At 44.0% G+C, this 21,643-nt stretch overlaps 1 protein-coding gene across 2 annotated transcripts in view; it reads left to right on the top strand.

Annotated features, from left to right (window-relative positions):
• TMEM241 (transmembrane protein 241) overlaps positions 1-21,643 on the top strand; it is a 111,950-nt gene that overhangs the window by 77,589 nt on the left and 12,718 nt on the right. For both annotated transcript variants that reach the window (XM_045187894.2, XM_024580533.3), the window contains one exon: positions 21,395-21,459. In XM_045187894.2, the coding sequence (XP_045043829.2) occupies positions 21,395-21,459 (65 nt within the window). The remainder of the gene's footprint in view (positions 1-21,394; positions 21,460-21,643) is intronic.

Genomic DNA, 21,643 nt, shown 5'->3' with positions numbered 1-21,643 from the left:
AGACGGTTGCGTAACTTTGGAATACACTGAAAACTATTGATTTGTTGCCTTATGTGTGTTTGAAAAAACAGTGAGACTTATTTTTTAAAAAGACATGTTCAAGAATATTCATGGTAGTTTTATTCATAATAGCCTTAAACCAGAAGAAATAGTCCATACATCAGTCCAGGAGAAATAAACCGCGACCTCTCCACACTATAGAATACTACTCTGGAGTAGAAAAGAGCATGCAGCCACATGGGTGGTTCAGGATGGGGGAGTGCTGGTGGGGAAGGAGCGCGAGAGGAGCCCTGTCAGATACCGGAAGGTTCTGCGTCTCTGTCTAATGATGGCAACGTGGTTATTTACAGATGTAAACATTCAATTAGCTGTGCACTTAAGATTCAGGCCCTTTGTGCACTTTATTTATGTTTTATTTCAATTTCAAAAATAAGATGTGGGTGCTGGAAGGGTGCCATCCTCAGAAAGCACAGCCCACAGCGCTGAATCTCCTCTCCTGTCAGCACTGGGAAGGCCCAGGTGTTGGGCCAGCAGCTTCTCCAGCAGCCCCCCGCCTGCCTCTGGCTTTGACATTGTCATGTACTGCAGATGGTCTGGGGTTCCACTCACTAGGGGAAGGAAAGAACCCACTGACTTGCTATTCTGGGCAGTGGCCACCAGTTCTCTTGAATGTCATGGTTGGAGAGGGTTTCTAATAAATAGTCAGCTCAGTGCCAAGGTAAAGAAAGTGAGCTCAGGCTTCCCGGTAGCGTTGCAGAGGTATTACTGTTGTGCTTCTGCCCCACAGGTGAGGCCCAATGCCCTGTCAGGTATACTTTTCCCTTCGGGGCTGAACTAATTAAGGAAAAGGGCAGAGCCTCCATGTTCCCAGGCCTTGCGGTTTGAGCAAATGAACGCTCTGCTCACCACTGGGCCCTCCTGCTGAGCCTGGCCCGGCAGCCTCCCTGTGGGGCGCTCTCAGGCCTGCCATGTAGGTTCACTTCCCTCATGCTTCTCAGGCTCCCTTGGCCTTATGGTTTTGGAGCTGGCCGTTGGTCATGTTTAGAACATGCTTACCAAGTTGGGGCTCCCTTAGTCCCGGCGTGTTTGGATGCATGTGCGTGTTAACATGTACTGTGGCTGCAGCGGTGGTGAGGAGAGGAGAGACTTTATGTGGGGGTAGAGGAAGGGGTCAGATGCCCGAGGTGCTGCAGGTGGCGACCACCCCTGGAAGGCCTGCAGACTGACTCATGCTCCATGGTCAGGCTGCACCCCACAGGCCATTTGCTCCTGCTGCAGAGAGGGCGAGGGGCATCCTTGGCCAGCCTTGTGCAGTGTGAGGGCACCTTCCTGATTCCTGGCAAACAGTAACCCTGCCCTCCTCTCTTGTGCTATTGGCAAAACATAATATGATTTTTGCTCCATAGGCAGCAGCTCATTAACCAGTCAGATTTTAGACTCAGATCTACTTAACACTCACTGAATGCCTGAAAAACAAAGATATGAGCAGTGGTCACAGGTAACATGGTGCGTTCCCAATGTGCCGGTCTGGGTGGTTGGTGCTTAGGCACATTTCTGATTTAATTCTTAGCACGATCTTGTGTGGCCCAAACTAAATGCTTCTCTCACCTCTTTAGACAAGAGGAAGCAAAGATGTTACACGACTGGTCTAAGCCAGAACAAAGGAGCTTGGACTTGAACCCTGGTCTTGACTGTAGGAGGTGCCCCTCCCAGTGAGTCTTCTTGGAAAGACTCAGAGGCAGAGGGTCTCCTTTGTCAAGTGGGTGACACGTAGAGGCTGAGTGTGAATGTGATGGTCTGTGTTATCCCCAGGGACTCCCCCACACGCTGTTGTTGCAGTTTTCCTTAATGAGTAACCGCACAATGTAGAAAACACCTCGGGGAAACCGGGAGGCTGGCGGAGACTAACGGGAAAGAGATGAAAGGAAAGGAGCTCAGCCTGCTGCCTGGGCAGAGCAGAACCCGCTGTCGGGATGTGTTAGGACCACCATCAGAGCCACTGGGCCCGGCCGGGCTGTGGGGATGTGAATGGCGTGGCTCCCCCGGTAGGTCTTAAATTTTCTGGTAGGTGTTTAACTGTAGGGTGTGCTCTCCACTATTGAAGCAAATAACTCTTTTCTTAATTTGTAACTTTCATTTTGATCCATGGCATAAATTTTTGTCCCCCAGAAAAAAGCCTTAGAAATCATTAGTCTAATTCCCTTCACTTAAAACATTTCAAAAGGCTTACTATAGAAAAATTAGAAAGCTAAGCTAAGTGAAAAGAAAAAGCTTAGGTGATCCCACCATGGTGGATATTTTGAGGTATTCTTTGGGACTTTTCTCTATACACGTAACCAGGTTTGTTTGTCTGTTTTTACAGAAATGGGATCATTCTCTACTTGTTGGTTTTTATGTAACAAGATGGGGGCTATTTCCCCCTATTTGGAGTGGGTGAGGAAACTGAGGCCCGGAGAGGTGAAGGACATACAGCTGCCCCGCACAGAGCCTTCCGGCCCGACAGAGGTCTGCGACCTGTGAGTGCGGGGCACCGGGCTTGTCAGAGGCAGGGGCGTGTAGCGCAGTGTCTGACACGTAGCAGGCCTTGAAAAAGTGAAGAAGGTTGAAAGAAGCTGGCTCCGTGGCTGAGGCCTCCCCTGCCCTTCCCTGTCTCCTTGCCGGGCTGCCCAGGAGTTTGTTTTCAGCAGCTGCCTTGCTCCCCTGACAGCCCCACTTCCAAAGCCTCACACAGTCGTCACCTTTGTGGTGAACTCAGAGGCCTCCGGCGGTCAGTTTGCAGAAAAGGCCGCGTCTTCCCTCTGGCAGCTGCAGAACGACGACAGTACACACATTCTAGCAGCTAAGATCCTGGCTGTAGGGCGGATCACATTCCCCTGACTTCTCAAATACGCCACGAAGTCCCGGAGGGCCTTGGCAGGTGGAGGGGGCAGCTGAGGGGCGAGCCTCGGATTTGCACACAGTTAACAGGGAGCTCTTGGCCAAGATCCTGAGCGAACCGGAGTTAATTCAGTGTACTCTTTTGGTGATGTGGCTCAAAAGTCCTATAGTTGCAAATGAGCCTTGTTGAGATCCACCTCTATATCCAATCTGTGGGTCCCTGGGCGCCACAGGTCGACCCAGCCTCACATTCTGAGAAGGGCAGCAGATGACAGGTGGTGGCCCTGCTCTTTCCAGATCCCAGGAGACCTTTGCTCAGCCCCTCACCTGGGGAAATCAGCATAAAGGCTAGCCACTCATTCGTATTTTCCCATTTATCTAGTCGTGGAGGTGATGTTTCTTGGCTGAAACTGAAAAGGAGGACACAACCTGAACATCTAGTGAACCTGGAGGTCAATGCCACAGGGGCTTTGCGGTGTCTTCATTGGGACAGATGAACACCCTCTTCTCCAACCGTTTTCTCATCGTGACAACTTTTTCACATAAGAGAGGAAGTAAAGTCACACACATCCCAAACAAAATCCTTCAGTAAAATCTCCCCTCTTCGAATCCCGGGAGTACGTTGCTCAGAACCTCAGGGAGGAGCCCCGTTTCTGTGTCTCACACATGCTCTTCTTGGCCCAGGCCTGTGCCTCTTGCTGGATGAGAAGGAGGAGCTCCTGTTGTCTCTGCTGGGTCCCATTCACTCAGCAGACACATAATGAGCCCTTGTAGGCTCTGGGCCCTGCCGGGCACTGGGACTCAGGAGTGACTCAGACGGCCACGGCCCTGCTCCATGGCGCTGACCGGTGTGTCATCAAGCGTCAAGGTGCCCATAGCCCTGAGTCTGGGCATGGGAGAGCCTGCCCTGGGGCCCACTGATGCCTTTCACTGTTTCTGCTTTTGCTGTCTGGGCCCCCCGCAGCCGGCACCGAGCCATGGTACCACTCCTCTGCCACTTCTGTTCTGGCTGCATTTACACTGGCCGGACCTCAGTCTGGAGGGGTAATTCTGAGTTTAAAAAACCAAATTTGGGCCCTTCAGTGAATGGGTTGTCCCATTCACTGAAGGGTTGCCCCATTTACTGAAGGGTTGCAGGTTCAATTCCTGGTCAACGTCCATGCCTGGGTTGAGAGTTCGATCCCTGCTCAGAGTGTGTATGGTAGGCAACCAATCAATGTTTCTCTCTCTTTCTCTCTCTCTCTCAAAGCAATGAAAAAATGTCCTTGGGTGAGGGTAAAAAAAATTTAAAAATTTTGATTAACAAAGCTGTGGAGAGAGCTGGCACTCTGCTCCTCACTGGTAGAAATGCCAATTGACTCAGCCCAATGGGGGGCTTCTTGGCAGGACTGACCAGACTTACATGTGTGTGTGCTCTTTCCTTAGCACTTCCACTTGTGAGAATGTACCATTTACCTGTGTTCCCACCAGCCTAAAATGGCATATGTGTACTGTTGTGAAATAACATTATTTATAGGAGAAAAGGCAGAATAATCCCAGTGTTCATCAGCAGGAACTGGGGGCTGTCTGGCTAATGGAATACTGAAAAAGAAATCAATGATGCTTTCTACATACAGTCAGAAAGGAGCCCCAAGATATATTTCTAAGTGAAAAATGCAAAGAGTGAAACTGTATATGTAACATGCTAGCTTTAGTGGGAAGAAAAACAGATTCTGTTCATATTTACTTACATAAGCATAAAGAAACTTTCATCCATGAGAAGCATGCTAGCCCTTGTGGGAAGTGAGAACTGAGCAGGTGGGGACCTGGGGGTCAGGGAGGTGTTCCACTGAATATTTTTATGGTTCGTGGTTTCAGAACCACGATTGTATTACCTATTTTAAAGTGAAATTTGAAAAATAAAATAAAATAGACTGCAATGTACCCCCGAAATGGTTTAACCTGGGTGTGAGGGTTTTGAACCGTGAAGTTGATTGACTGCTAGACACCTATATCTGAAAGAAAGAAGATAGAAGTAATGTGGGGTGGGTCTCATTAGGGGAGAGAGAATAGGGTTCGGGGTAAGGTGACCTCCTGAGTGTGAAGGGATGTGATGTCTGAGGCCGCCAGAGAGAGGGCTGGTACTGTGGTGGCATTGTTTGAAGTGCTGAGGGTAGTCCAAAGGGCAGTCCGAGCAGTTTTGAATGTCACTTTTCCCCTGTTGGAGACCAGAGGCTGAGTCTTGTCACATGGAGTGGATGCTTAGGAGATGACCCAGTGAGAATGTGGCAGGGCCCCCCAGGGGTGTCGCTGCTACCATGGCACAAGAGAGCAACCAGCAGATTCTTACTGTGTGATGAATAAACCAGCTTCCTTGGGGTACTGCCAGGGAATTCTGAAATGCATACTTACTGCCTTCAGAAGCTTTGCATGTGCTTTGGGCCACACACTTTACTGTTTCTTTAGTGAAAAGTTGCCACTGATGAACACTGTCTTCCCGATGGAGGAAGGCGTTTGATGGGCTCCTGGCTGCCTCGAAAGGGGGGCGGGGCCCACGTCAGCACCCTGCGCTTAGGCTTTCTGGTTCCTGTCATGGAAGCCAGGCAAAGACCATGGTTCAGATTTCTCTATATTTAGCTCCCTATATTTTATAAGGGGTACACCTTATAAATTGAATAGAGACAAGATGACATGCTTGCCGGTTATCTTAGGGACACGCAGTATGTGACTGATTGTATACGTTCTTGGCTCTGGCTGCTAGAAAGCAGTGCAGCCAAATTTGTGCATTCCCTCCTCCCCTGCTCTGTGCAGCCCTCTCCCCACCTTGTAGGCAGACATCCCTGGCATGGATTTGGGTTAATAACCTCATATCTGCCTCCCTATCCTTGTTTTCCCCTTTCTTTCGTCTTTCTTATCTACTTCTAATTGATATGACAGGGTCCGGTAGAAGTAAGGCTTGCTTGAGTGTGGTTGGTAGGGTATGTGAATGTCTCACGTGAGATTGGCAGCAATTTGAACATTTCACCTAAAATGGCATATGCTGTGCTTGAGTGTGATATTGTTATGTTACAAAATTACATGCTTATGATTTTGTAATACAAGATTTTGTAATAGAAAAGGGGCATTATTTGTGCTGGACCCTGTATTTTTGTCTGTAATGACTGTCTATTTAAATTACAGTTTACATGCAGTATTAGTTTTTATTAGTTTCAGGTGTACAGCATAGTGGTTAGACAGTCACATACTTTACAAAATGTTCCTCCTGGAATTTCCAGTACCCACTCGGCACCACACACAGTTATAACAATATTACTGACTGTATTCCCTGTGCTGTACTTTACATTTCTGTGACTATTTTGTAACTATCAATCCGTACTTCTCAATCCCTTCCCTTTCATCCAGTCTCGCAACCACCCTCCCCTCTGGCAACCATCAGTCTGTTCTCTGTGTCTATGAGTCTGTTCCTTTGAATCCACATATGAGTGAAATCATATGATATTTGTCTTTCTCTGACTGACTTACTTCACTTAGCATAATACTCTTTAGGTCCATCAAGCAAATGGTTAGCTTTCATTCTTTTTTATGGCCAAGTTATTTTTATATTTTTATACACACACACACACACACACACGATGTTTGTCCAGAAAAAATCCAATCATTGTTAATATAACGAGAACAGTTTGCATGACGTCATTGTAACGTGGCAGCCAAGGAGAGTGGACTGGAATGTGCATACATGAACAATGATGACTTTACTATTATTAGTCAGTGGGGGCAGTAGGTGCCATTGAGTGAGCATGTATACTGTGTGGCTGTCACATTCAAAATGACTGAGTGAGTAGAGCAACAAATCTGCATTAATGATTTAGAAGACCACAGCTATGGGCAACTGGTGATTGGCAGCTTCATCACAACAACACACCCGCTCATGCATCACATCTTATGCAGAGTTTTTTGGGGCAAAAAATCAAATCACCCAGGTGACTCAGATCCGCTAGAGCCCAGATTTGGTGCCCTCACCTTCTGGCTTTTCCCAAAACTAAAATCACCTTTGAAAGAGAAGAGATTTCAGACCATCAGTGAGATTCAGAAAAATGTGATGGGGCAGCTGATGGCAACTGGGGGAACTGTGTGAGGTCCCAAGGTGCCTACTTTGAAGGGGACTGAGGCATCATCGTCCTATGTACAGTGTTTCTTGTATCTTGTATCTTCTTCAATAAATGTCTTTATTTTTTATATTATATGGCTGGATACCTTCTGGAAAGACCATATATATATCGCAGCTTTTTTAGCCACTTGTCTTTTGATGGCCACTTGGTTTGTTTCCATTCTTGGCTTTTGTAAATAGCACTGCACTGAACATAGGGGTGCATATATTCTTTTGAATTAGTTTTGGGTTTCTTTGGAATACACTCAGAAGCAGAACCACTGGCTTGTAAGGCAGTACCATGTTTAATTTTTTGAGGACCCTCCATACTGTTTTCAGTCTTCATTCCTCCCAACAGTGCACGAAGGTTTCCTTTTCTGCATGTACTTTCCAACACTTGTTGTTTGTGGGTTTATTGACGGTAGCCATTCTGACAAGTATGAGGTGATATCTCATTGTGGTGTTACGATGCATTTCTCTGACGATCAGTGACATTGAGCATCTTTTCATTGTAACAACTATGTTTTTAAGCTTGAAAGTTCTCATTGGAACAAGTCAGGTAATGAATAAAATTGCCCCTGCAGCCTTCAACAACAGATAATTTGCGAGAGAAGGAAACTCAACCCCTGAGAAATACTTTATAGATGATTCATTTGTCTAATAGAGGAGGAAACAGAAATCCAGAGAGGGCCTTGGCCTGCCTGAGGTTACTGTCTGAGTTCGTAACATAGCAAGGGACACCCAGGACTCTCAGAGTGCTGGCCCACAGCCGAGGCAAGAGAACCGATGTGCACGAGATTGGGATAAGCTCTTTTGAAGGCCAAGTCAAGGATTACCTCTGGCGTGCTGGTGAACTACAAGCCCAGTTGTCCTGGGACCAGCTGCCTGTTGTCTTGAAGTGAATGGGATTCTCCATGAGACTTTTCAATAACTTGCTAGGAAAGGGTTTTTTCCCCCAGCTATTGATTCTTTTTCTCTCATTAGGTTTCCTTCAGCTTTAATGGTGGCCACCGCTTGCTTTACCCTTTATGCTTCAGTTAATCCTCAATGGTTTAGAGATTGCTGAGCTTATTAATGCTGTTCCTTCAACGTAGAAAGCCCTTTCCACCATTCCTCACTGGATAATTTTTATTTGTCCTTCAAGATTAGCACAGGCATCATCTCTCTGTGGGCCTTCTTCCCACAACATTCAGAGTATACCCATCTCTTAGCACTTAGCATATTACACTGACATTATTAGCTTAGTGACCTCTAGAATTGGCTGAGCTAGCACAGGGGTGCTGGGAGGCCAGGTTCTTCCTTTCATCTTTGCCTCTCCAGTGCCTAGTGTGGTATTCAGTGAGCATAATTTGGCCTCAACGTCATTACAGCAATAACTCAAGTCCCTTTTCCTTTTTCACTTCCAAGTCAGTTTCACTTCTGAAACAGTTAGTCATTGCTTTTTTTTAACTTCCATTTTTTAAACTCTCCAAAAGAGCAAGGAATAATGTCTTAGCTCAGACTGCTTAAACAAAATACCGTACACTTGGTGGCTTAAACAACAGACATTTATTTCTCACAGTTTCAGAGTCTGGGCTGTCCAAAATCAAGGTGCCAGCAGAGTCAGTGTCTGGTGAGAACTCTTTCCTTGGTTTGCAGATGGCTGCCCTCTAGCTGTGTTCTCACATAGTGTGGGGGTTGCAGGCGGGGGGTGGTGGCGGGGAGCAAACGCACCGTTCTGGTCTCTTTTTATAAGGACACTAATCCCATCATAAGGACCCCATCCTCATGATTTTATCTAATTAATAAGATCATTAAGACCCTATTAATTTCCAAAGGTCCATCACACTGGAGGTGAGGGTCTCAGCATATGAGTTGAGGAGGGGGAGGGGGCACAGTTCAGTCCATAGCAGAAGAGTTCATAGGTGAGTTATTGACATTTTGCAGTGAGTGCCAAGCTGAGCGACAAGTTTCAGAAAGACTTCTGGGTTTGTGCAAGCCCTTAAGTGGAATCCAGCTGGTGGAGTGAGTCTTGTGCAAGCTTTGTACATTTCTGAGGAGTTCTCCCTCTCTGGTCATGTTAAACGGAGTGTGACCAGACCCGGAGCCAGGAACCTGCCCTTGACATCATGAGCTCACTTCTCCCAGTTGATACTAACTCAGAAACTGTTGGGAATAAGGAAGGAGGCTGGTCGAAGGTAGCACCACGTTTCCTATGTTTGAACATTTCAAGGAGGTTTTTATGTATATCTTTTGGCAAATGTATTCTTTCACCTCCATTATTGCTAAGTATAACAAAAACTGAAGTTATTGTTGTGTCAAAAAGAGATGAAAAAATCCTCACAGCCTTGGAGTAAGTATAATTACGGTGCTTTTATTTAAAGCTCCTTTGAGCTTAAATTCATTTCATTTCTAAAAATAAACTGCAGAGATTAGATCTACCCTCTGAGTGAATCAAAACAAGTTAGAAAATAAAAATACCTTAGCCACATGCCCTTCCTTTCCAGGAAGGGTACTGCTTAACTTGAGAGACTGATAGAACATTTTAATCAGCAGGACAAAATTTAAAAAATAACAGCAGAAACTCATCATTCTAAGAGTAAATTTCACAGTAGATGAGTACATTTACTGAATAAAATGAAACCCAGAAAGTTGAGAAAGTGAAAAGTACTAGAATGAAGAATCTATTGGCTCCACATCAGGCTGTCAATGAATTGAGTTAGAGGGGAAAATAGCGTGGTCCCAAATTCCCCGTTTGTCTTCTGCAATTGAATAGTTTAAGTATGTCTACATTATTTGGCTCTTTATACTACTTGGCAAAGATGTAATACTTGGCAAGTTTATAATCTCTTTACTTAAAGAAAATAGCAGATAAGCAAACAAAATCCACCCAAATCAGGTACTTTAGGAGGAGCTGAAGTGGTACAGCCACAGAGGGATAAAAGGAAGAAACCTTCCAAAGGTACTGGAAAACATCACTTCTGCAAAAGTGATATTGCTGTGGCCTTTTGAGAAATGTGAGTACTACTGAGAAAAGCCTTACACCCACCTCAGGGAACAGCTAACACCTTCTACACAACTGTGCCAGAAAAATTGCAAGTCCAAGGGAAGAGAAAGGTCCAAAGGTTCACAGATTTCTGAAGTCATAACCCAAGGGCCAGTGTCAGATGGCAGGAAAAGTCAGAACACAGTATGTGTTAAAGTGTTCAGAGTTTTGGTACTTGAACTCTACTACCCACTCTTTCTTCCTTCTTTGGATATAGACTAAGAGAACATATGGACAAGGAATCATATGCAAGTGGGAAAAAAATCAGAGTTGAAAAACTCAACCTTGGTTTAGAGACTTAACAAGCTTTCTGTTTTTATAGGAGGCATGGCTTCCTCCCCATTCTCCACTTCCACCTCCAACAGGTGGAGACAGAGATGGAAGATAATTTTATTTCATGAATCCAAAAGGAAAAGAAAGCATGCGGAGTCTGGTTTTTGCCTTTAAAGCACTAGAACCCCACTAACTAGTGCAAGAGCCTCAGTAAACATACAGGTGTATGAATAACTCTTTCCATTGAGTGAACTTGAAAGGGACTGAAAGGAAAGAAGGCAGAAGAGTTTCTCTCCCCATAGGCAGAGAGAATCAGAAGAAACTGAATGTTCTTCTCACCTCCAGCCTGCCTTCGTAATCACCCTCAGTTGCATCATATCAGAAACTCTGTCTGGAGAGAAAGGGACTGTACCCATTAAAAGTCTTGTTGCTCCAGGCTGTTATATACAAAGTCCTAGACCAAGATAAAGAACAAGGCTAATTAAAATTGTAATGATAAATTAACAAGATTGTCACTGCCCAGGAGGATGTACAGAGCAAATGAAGTGAAGCCTCCTACCTTGCCTCAGTGTGACATGCAAGGAGGCTCTAGGGAAATATGGTTGGCCAACCCTGATTGAAAACCTGTGGCTTAGACTATCTCTCTGGGCCTTATTTTTTCATCTACATGTGGAAGGGAAACCTTTTGCTTCAGAGTAGAATATCATACATTATGACAGACCAACATTTAACTAAAGTAACTGGGGGCGGGGAGAACTGCAGGAATAATTTAAAAACAACCTGGAGATCTGTGACAGTAGTGAGAACTGAATTAAATACATTTCTAGAGAGAAGAGACCCCTTCCTAGGTATACTGAGTGACACAGGCTATTTTTTCCCCATGGGAGTGGGAAAAGGGGAGGATATTTGTTTGTACTGGGTGTGGGCTAAGGATCTGGCTTGGTTCAAGAAGAGGAAATCTTCTGCAGGAAAAAGAAACTAACAGAGCTTTTGGCAGTTATGTGGAACTGGCTCGATAGATTGGAAACTAGAGGAGTCCCAAAGGCAAGTACAATTTTTCCATGAGACATTTGCTGAGTCCTTGGGGCAGTTCAGGAGGCTGCAGGCTAGCCCAGAAAGGAAACGTGAAAACTTTTATCACCTGGAGGTGCTTACAAAATCCTGCTAGAAAGAGGGGGCTGCAGCACAGGTACAAATGCCAGATTTTGAAGCTCTGTGGGATGGGAGGCTGAAAAGCTAAGGTCAAAACTTCTGAAAGGTAGAACTTTCAGGGATGAGAACATAGAGATCCACCAAGGTCTTAAACACAAGTCTGTGAGGGCCATACCTGAAGGACAAGGTACACAGAGAGGGACTGAGTCTTACTGGTGCTGCAGCCCATCTGTGATTCACCAAATCCCTGACTGGACTGAGCCCATCATCCTGTTAGAGGAAAGGGGCACCACTTTTGGCTGAAACTATCAGCTGGAGCCCCTGAAGTTTTCTCATACACAATGTCCAGCATATAATCAAATCTACAAACATGTGAAGAGTCAGGAAAATAAGTGGAAAAAGTAATAGCAACAGAACTACGGATGATCCAGATATGAATGCCAAATGACTATGAATAATATGTTTAAAAAAACAGGAGAAAATACCAAATCATCGGAGAATTTCAGTAAGAAATTGGAATCTATAAAAAAATCAAATAGTTATTATTGAACTGAAAAATATATCTGAAATTAATAACTTAATAGATGTATCCAAGAGCAGTGTAGCTGGATTAGTGAAGCATAAAGAGGGAAAAATAGTGGGAAGAACAGAACAAAGCATAAGAGACATGTGAGAAATAGTTTTAAAAGTCTAATATATGTGTAATCGAGATTCTAGAAGCTAAATAGAGAGATTGAGGAGAATCAATATTTGAAGGGAGAATGGTTGAAGATTTTTCAAAACTGCTGAAAGGCATCAACCCGCAAACAAAAAATACAAACAAAACCATACCCAAACACTCCAAGGCATAGCCCAGTCAAACTGTTGAAAACCAAAGATAAAGAGAAAGTCTTCAAATCAACCAGAGAAAAAACAAATTACCTTAAGTTTAAAATGCAACTGACATTTCAGCTGAAACTATGAGTACCAATAGACAATGGAATGACATCTTTAAAGTGCTGAAATTTGGGGGAGATTAGATAACCTAAACACTTTATTCCTCTATTCCTACTTTAAAAAACTGGTCACCAGTCTCTTCAAAATTACTATGAATCTATTAGAAGAATTACTACGTAAAGTTTTCTAGATTCTTTCATTAAATATACAATAAATCCTCACTTAACATTGTCAATAGGTGCTTGAAAACTGCAGCTTTAAGTGAAAGGACATATAATGAAACCAGTTTTACCACAGACTAATTGATGTATACAAGAGTTAAGTTCCTACAGCAATTCCTGGTCACAAAACATCACCAAACTTCTAAATAAAGACCCGAAACACTACTAATATTAAATATTGAAATAATTGTGTACTACATTTTAATTGGAATCATAAGATTATATAGACTTGTTAATAACCATTTTGCACACATAAAAAATGGTTTCTCCCTGGCCGATGTGGCTCAGTTGGTAGGAGCAATCCCATAACCAAAGGGTTGCAGGTTCAATTCCCAGTCAGAGCACATACGTAGGTTGAGGGTTCAGTCCCTGGCCCAGGTGCATGCAATCCCCAGTCTGAGCACATGTGATCTCCACTCCAGGCATGTACAGGAGGCAACAAATCGATGTTTCTCTCACTCATCAATGTTTCTCTCACTCATCAATGTTTCTCTCTGTTCCTTTCCCTCTAAAAACATTGGAAAAAAATTCCTTGGGTGGGAATAAAAAAATAAAACACGATAAATGGTTTCAAAATTGTATGCTTTTTTCAGGTTTTTCTCTGTAGTACAATAAAGGTGATATCTAATACCATTAGGAAGATAAATAAATAAATAAATAAATAAATAAATAGGAGCTACACATACCTTTAAGAAAGATTAATAAAAGCAAGTAAGACAATTATTTTCCAACCTGCTTATTGCAGTTCAGGGCACAAGGCACGCACCAACCCTGGACAGGACGCCATTCCATCTCTGGGCTCACCCACCCCCACACCACATTTCACTCATACTGAAACAATTAGACATGCCAGTTCACCTGAAGTGCACATCTTTGGGGTGTGGGAGAAAACCAGAGCACCCAGAGAAAACCTATATAGACATGGGGAGAATGCACAGACTCCGCCGGCAGTGGCTGCAGGTGGGATCGATTTTTTTCCTCGTCAACATTATAACAAAACATAGAGTGAAATGATATCATTGGAGAGTCTGCCTCATGTGCTCATTAGATCTCTTAACCTCCAGATGCTGTTGGATCACAAGACCTCAGATTCGTGTCACATAGCATGCATGACATTGGTGTCTTCCCTAAATCACATTGGAAACTCATTATAAATCAAATAATGCAGTACATAATTTGGGTAATGTTTTTAAATAGAAAATAAGTGTTTGAAGGTAGAATGAATGAATGGCTCTATAAAAGGGAAACCACGACATAAAGGTATGATACCTGTATAATGTTAGTTATGGTGTTGGATGGAGTAGTGATACACAATTTCTTTGTACTCAGAATGTGATCTTAACACCAAAAATGCAAGCAATGAAAGAGGAAAATAGATAAATTGGACTTCATCGAAATTAAAAACTTTTGTGCTGCAAAGGATATCATTAAGAAAATGAAAAGACAACTTACAGACAAATCATATGAGGAGGGATCCAAAAAGACCAAGAACTGTCTTCTGGAGGGCTTCCCCTATGATGTGAGTGTTCTAGGAACCCATCTGTATCAGTGTACCAGCTGGTGGTGTTGTGAGAGGCTGCATTTGGCTTCGGCGAAATTTTTTTGAAGACTCAAAGTGTTTGCCCATTTTGTGATGGGTGATTTATGAGCACACCTGCCCACACGGCACTAAGTGGTCTTCATTTTTTGACCAAAAATGGCATGACCCCCATTCTCCACCCTCCCTATTCACCCAATCTTGCCCTGAGCAGCTCTTTTTGTTTCCCTTGATGAAAAAAGTCCTCAAAGGGAAACATTTTGCCAATGTGGAAGAGGTAAAACAAAAAACAACAGAAGCACTAAAAGGCATCAAAATCTACGAGTTCAAAACTATTCTGAGCAATGGAAAAAAGCCTCAATAGGTGTATTGCATCAAATGGAGAGTACTTTGAAGGTGACTGAACTTTAAACATGTAAGAATAAATACACATTTTTTTATAAATAAATTCTGTTCTTTTCGGTGCCTCCTTCTATACCTGATAAGGGACTTGTATCTAGAATCTATAAAGAACTCTTAAACTCAATAGTAAAAAAATAGGTAACTTGATTGAAAAATGGACAGAGGATCTGTATAGACAACTTTCCCAAGAAGATAAATAAATGACCAGTATGCCTATGAAAAGATGTTCTCACCAGGGAAATGTGATTCAAAACCACAGTGAGACACCGCTTCACACCCACTGGGATGGCAATAATAAAAATGACAGATAAGAACAAGGGTGTGAGGAACTTGGAGCCCTCCTACACTGCTGATGGGAATGTTGGCAAATGAGACCTGTGATGAGAACGGTGATAAAGGTGATAGTAATGAGGGTGTCTTTTTGACCAGGTCTGTGCTATTCTGAACGTTTGGCAGTTCAATGGACACTTCTGTGCAGACTAATAATACATCAGTAATCATGGACTCCACGCTCACTTCTTATGAGAATTACTAGGGGATCTTTTTAAAAATGCTGATACCTGGGCTTCGTTATAAGATATGCTAATTTCACTGATATGGGACAGTACTTCAGTTTGTTTGGTTTTTTCTAAAACATTTCAGGATATTTTGATGTGCACACAGGCTGGAGAACTACCGAATTCAAGGGGAAATCGCCAGGGTGAAGCAAAGCTACCCGCAGGGTATTTTAGAGTTGGAAAAGGAGAATCGCCTTGAGTGTTAGTCCCAACTCTGCCCTTGTCGTGACTGTGCTTTGAGAAAGGTTTTTAACCTCTGGGAGCTTCAGTGTCTTCTTGTCAAATGGGGCCGAGCACCCTCTGTGAGCACGTGAGCATGTATAGTACGAGTGACACCGCAGAGCCCGGGGGCGGTCATGGACCTCTTAGGCCCTCTTTCAATTTTGGTTACTTTCCTCCCTTACTTTTCATGAATTAGATATTCATGTCACTTTTTTTCTAACATCGTTCCCTTGTTTCTTCTTCTGTAAAATGTAGGAGTTTGTTAAAAAGTCATCTAAGCAAACGTAATTGAAAAAAGTCATCTAAGTTTCCTGTAGGTTTGAAACTTATCCTTCCATCACGTGACCCTCACCTCTTTCTGTTTCTCCTCTATGTTCTCAGCCCCATTGTGATTGTGGTAAGTGTTGTTTTCCTGATACCTGGCAAAATCGATGGCTGGTTGTATATTTCAATGAGGTGATACCAAGTATTACTAGCAACCATACCCAGAGTTTAGCATGAGCTGTCTCTAATTAACAATTATACTGGTCATGTTAATAAATCATTGAATTGGTAAGGAGGGTTCATTGAGTATTTTTAAAATGCTAGAGTTCTCAGCCTTAACTGTGGTTTCTGTCTGGTGGACTTGGCATAGTTCCTTAGGTTCTGGGGGGAAAAGACAGCCTGCTCTTAAATTTTCATTAGATTTACTCTTTAACCCAAAAGGAAGCCTGGGTTAGTAACATTCATATGTGACTCTGCGACACAGACAGACTCCAGGACAGTCTGACACATGCCTCCGGCTCTGCAGCTCGTGAGAAAGCCGGAGTCTGCCCTTCCTGGAGATGTGGCAATGCCAGCTGGACAGGGCAGGTGGTGAGACGGTGCTGGCATTGGAGGCTGTAGAGCAGAACTCCTCACGTTTTAATGTGTGCATGTCACCTGGGGATCTGTTCCATAGGACTGTGGTGGGGCCTGAGGTTCTGCATTTTCTACAAGCTCCCAGGTGATATTTATGGCAAGGAAATAGAAGACTTGTCCTGTCTGTCCAGCACTTTCCCTGCCTTGCTCCAGGGAAATGTTCCATTCTCCATTCCAACTGTGAAGTTGAAGGGTGAGTTTCCATGTTCTTACATGACTCTGCCTCCCAGGCCACGATCAGTTGGTCCAGGAACCAATCAGAATCTTCCCTGGCATTTTTGACTAGGAACCAGAAAGCTCTTCTCCATCTTCTCTGTGGAGCTCTTTCTAGCCCCATGGAGGCGATGGTCCCATGGAGGTGAAAGAAGCAGAGATTAGGGGCAGAGAGAGTGTCCCCATAGTTCTCAGGTCTAGGCTCCAGTCATCCCTACTGTATGAAAAGGAATTTTAAAATAAACAATACTGTGACCTTTGGGGTTATGTAACCATCAGGCATTTGCCATGTACAAGTGCCTATTGCTAGGCCCCGAACACACAGAGATGGATAGTGTGCACCCTGACCGGGGAGGCCACACAGGTCAGTAGTTGGCATGGGCAGTGGCGGGTAGTGATGCGAGGCCCCAGAAGTGCTTGATCCCTTCAATGTGTGGGTAGGCCAGGTTCAGGAAAAGTTCTAGAAAAGGGTTTTCAAAAGATGAGTAGGAATTACCTGGGGAGGTCTGTGAAATTATCCCAGGCAGAGAGAACTTGCTGAGCAAAAGCAAGACGATGGTACGAAACTGTGTTTGAAAAATTACAGCCTGTGTAAGCAAGGGAGGCATGAGCTCTAACTGAGGTGGGTACAGTGAAGGGCCTGCTATGCATGCTGCAGTCACCTTTAAAGAAATTCATGTGTATTTAAAACAACAAACAAAAAACTTAGCACCAAATAACAGGCCTGACTCTCCCCCAAAGACACAACTGGCAGGTTCCCATTAACATCCACTCCCCTGTATTTTCTTTTAAACAAACAGAAAATTTGCTTTAGGATTGAAGTGAATGTTTAAAAAACAAACCCGACCTGCTTTAAATACCAAACTCTGTTTAAATAACACAGAGGTTGTGACATCCGTTGACAAAGCCAGGAGGTTCAAAGCCCCACTGCAGACACAACGTATTTGGTTCTGGTTCGCTGTCGTTGGCACCCGAGCCGTGGCGGGTCCTGTTGTTTGTTATTCAGATCTGCCTGTGCGAAGGAGACATTGCTCCGACCGCAAAGCTCTTTCTTCTTTGGGGAAAAGTTTGTGTTTTTAGAAAAATGCTTTACGTAAGCAAGAACAATTTGTAGTAATGGCTGCTACTTTTGTGTCTCTTGAATGTCAAGTTCTAAGAGTAACTTGAAGTCTTTTTCATGAACAGATTTCAGCCATTTACAGGTTTAAAAAGAAAGTTCATGCTTTTACTGACATCCATCTCCAGAAATGAACAGCCATCATCCCCAATTGAAACTCTGCACCCATTAAACTCTAACTCCCCTTCCTCCCAGCCCGGGTAACTCTATTTTGCTGTCTCTGAGTTTGACTACTCTCGGGGTCTCATGTGGGTGGATTCATGCAGCATTTGTCCTGTGTCTGGCTTAATTCACTTAGCATAATGTCCTCAAGGTTCATTTATGTCGTAGCATATTACACAGTTTCCTTCCTTTTTAAGGCTGAATAATATTCCATTGGGCATATACTTCACATTTTGCTTGTCCATTCGTCCTTCGATGGATTCTTGGGTTACTCCACATTTTGGCTAGCGCATTGCTGCTATGAACATGGGTTTGCAAATACCCGTTTGAGTCCCTGTTTTCAGTGGATTCTTTTCCCCCACCAAAAAGCTGCATGCAGCTCAGTAGACCCGTGAGTTTCTGGCTGTGAGAGAAGGCTGACCTGGGAGTCAGGGCGTTGGTTCTACTGCTCACTGTACGAAGGAGCCAGGCCGCTGGAGCAAATCACACACCATCTCTGGGTTGCAGTTTCCCCACCTCTGAGCTTAGTTAGGGAGTCCCTTCCGCCTCTCAGGCTCCGCCCTTAGGTGACTGTGTGTGAGACATTCTGTACCCAGACTTTCACACTCAGCCTCCCCTGGATTTTGTTTGCTCCTCAGTGGAATTAGAAGTGGAGTGGGCTCTTGGCATGCGCAGGTTTATCATTCACACCTTTGAGTTCTCTTGAGCAACCCTGACAGCCAGCCATGGCTCATAGAAATCTGTCACTTCGCTGAGGCATGAATTTGAACCTCACATACAGTGAGTGGGTGTGAGTATAAGTCAATAAGTGGGTAAGTTGGCCGACCAGCTGCCCCTCAGCAAGATGTTGTTGGCTGCTGCTCATTCTTATGTGGTAGAACTTGGGTGACTCTGTGTGTGTGTGTGTGTGTGTGTGTGTGTGTGTGTGTGTGTGTGTGAGAGAGAGAGAGAGAGAGAGAGAGAGAGAGAGAGAGAGAGACTCCAAAAAAAGCTGACTGCTAGGGCTGGTGATGGAAATACAGTAGAGAAGCCTAAGAAATAGTGAGTTCTTGCTGAAATAGATTACAAGATGGCCCATCTAACTCCATGGGAGCTGGGCACTGCAAACAAATTCACTGTACATTCTCTATGGAAATACGACAAACCTATTTGTGAAGTTTCAGTGAATCAGACAGCAGAACATATGCTCACTGAGAGAGAAAAATTTAGAGAAGTTTGAAAAAGTGGCCTGGGAGAAAGTCAGGAGATTATACAAACATTTCCAGGAAGCAACAGATGGCAAAGGCACCAGTGTGACTACTAAACCAACCTTATTTTCAAGTAAGGGCTGGTCTGAAAATTTTAAGATGTGTTTTTCTTGGCAAAAGGTGCAGTCAATAGGTACAAGCAGGCCAGCTGTCTGTCTCACAGCAGATGAGGTTTTTCCTACACTAAAGAAACTCACAGAGGGACAGAGGCACAAGTCCTGGGCTGTGACTGTTCAGGGCAGTGGGGGGTGTGAGGTTCACAGACTGGACTGAAAGTCGTGAAAGAGCCAATCAGAGAATAATGAGAGAAACTGGTCAAAAAAGGTCTTGAATATATATGTGTAGCAAACCATCACGTTGTACACTTTAAATATATACAAATTTTGTCAAGTATTCCTTGACAAACTTGGGGGCGGGGGAAAGAGAAAAAAGAGCCGGTAAAAGGAGCAAAGGAGATAGGACAATGGTGAAGAATTAGGAACGCTTTCAGAAACCGAGTGAAGTGTCCCGTTACCCTAGGATTCCAACATCGCTAACACCCGTCAGCAGAATGGAGCCTCCTTCAGCAAGTCCAAGAAATACACCTCTATTAACATCATCCCAGGAAATGTCCAAGAAGTTTCCAAAGTAGAGTGGGGTTAACAAGACTAACTGTAGTTAAGATTAAGGAAAGGGGTGGGGGGAAGGAGTGTCAAATGACAATTAAAATAAGAATAAAAGGGAAGGTCATAAAAATGGTACGAGATAAAAATAAGATCTTTCCAAACAGCTAAATGTAATAAGTTGGAAAACCTAGGTGAAATTCATGTTTGGAAAAACTGAAAATGGCACACTGGAATAAAAATAAGGAGACGACTTGATTAGGACAGCGGCTATCAACAATTGCCAGCAACTAGAAGTTTCTGTAGTAAGATCATCTTTACCCTTTCCTGGGAAATAAGGGAAGCTGATGAACTACCTTACGTCGTTAGTTAACCTTGTTTCCAAAACCAGACAATTGCATTGCAAGATAATAAAACTTTAGGCCCACTTTATTTACACCATAGATGCAAAGGTCCTAAATAAATCAAGAAGGGGGCGGAGTGGAGGGACAGGTGCCATTCATCATACTTTCTGACATGAAGCCCACCACCCAGCCCTTTGAAAAATTTCTTTTTTTGTCCTTTGGTCTCTGCTTTGCAATCGACTCTCTGGCCTTATTGCCACTTCTTTGTTCCTGAAGACAGCACTGGTCTTCTTTGTTGTCAGAGTTTTTGGCTGCGAATCAATGAAGGGAAGCAAACAGAAAGTGACCCCAAATGGGTAAACTGCAAAGGCTGCAAATCACACAAAGCTCACCTACCCAGGCTTCCTGGTTTATATTTCGAGACTTCTTTTTGAGGTGGTAAATGAATGACAGCAAACTCCATAAACGTTTTCCTTCCTTCTGTCCGTCTGCTCGTGTGGAGACCTGAAGAGACCTCTGTGACGGCGCGCGAAGTCCCCCTGAGTGAGGCCGTAGCTGACATTTCTGAGGGCACCCAGCCTCAGTGACCCATCCCAGTGCAGCCTGCTTCCTACTTCTTTTTGCACAAAAGCCAGTCAGTCCTCAGGGTGACCTTCCCCATGGAAGCTGCTTGGCGTTCCAAAATGCAGAAGTCTGGGTAAAAAAAAAAAAAAAAAAAAAAAAAAAAAAAAAATCCTGAGCAGATGTTCTAAGTGTTGGCAAAATTGGGCCTTTGGTTCACACACATTCTCTGTGCCAACAGTTGAGAGGCAGTGCAGGAGTCCTGTTACTGACACTCCTAAGATAGTTTTCTATAATTTCTAGCTCAGAAAGATGTGGGAGTAACTAACCTCTCCCTGCCGCCCCACCCCCTATCTTCTAGGTATTTGCAAATAATTAATGATTTCATTGCTTTCTTCCCCAGGAAGCACCTGATTTCTTAGAATGTGCGACATGGGCCAAAAAGACAGAGGCGTCAGGCAAGGGGAAGGACGGTGTTGTAGGCAAAGGCAGGTTGACAGATAGTTTTCATCTGGAGGAACTGGGAACAGGTTAATGAGCACCGTTGACCTTAGGAATTAATTCTGCACAGCCTGAGACAAGATGGAAATAAGTGTTCTTACTGTGCCCTGCCCTGGAGGGGGATGAGGGAGATGTTGGCCCTGTGCCTCCTCTTTTGAAGAGTTTGGAAATGAAATACTTCTTTGAAGATTCCCACCTCCAAAATAGACTGGGATCTAACATTTTCCACACCACACACTTGGCTCAGAGGCAACAGTAAATACAGCAGACTAGGAAGTGTGGGGAAAAGGACGTGAAGTGGAAAGAAATGTTAATGTTGGGTATCTGAGCTAACACAAACTAAGCGTGTGAAAAATGGCTTTGTAGGCGGTTACCGAAGTCCTGCCACTGATGCCCTTTTGTTGGAATTGTTTCTGCAGGTGATCACGGCTGGTTTATCCATACTGCTCTTTGATATGACCCTGACCAGTGCAACCGTGGGATGGTAAGTCTATTGGCGTGGGGAGAGAAAATGAAAATTAGTTGTTGGCTCTCGTCAGGATACTAATTTTTGCTCTCAAGTGTTGAAGAAGGGGTGTGTGCGTTGGGTTTGTATTTTATTAGCCTTTAAATATACACTGAGAAGAATGCATATATCATGAATATACAACTCAATGGCTTTCCACAAG

This window comes from Desmodus rotundus, chromosome 10 (genome assembly GCF_022682495.2).
Source record: "Desmodus rotundus isolate HL8 chromosome 10, HLdesRot8A.1, whole genome shotgun sequence".
NCBI classification, from domain to species: domain Eukaryota; kingdom Metazoa; phylum Chordata; class Mammalia; order Chiroptera; family Phyllostomidae; genus Desmodus; species Desmodus rotundus.
This window is presented reverse-complemented; position numbering and strand designations above follow the sequence as displayed.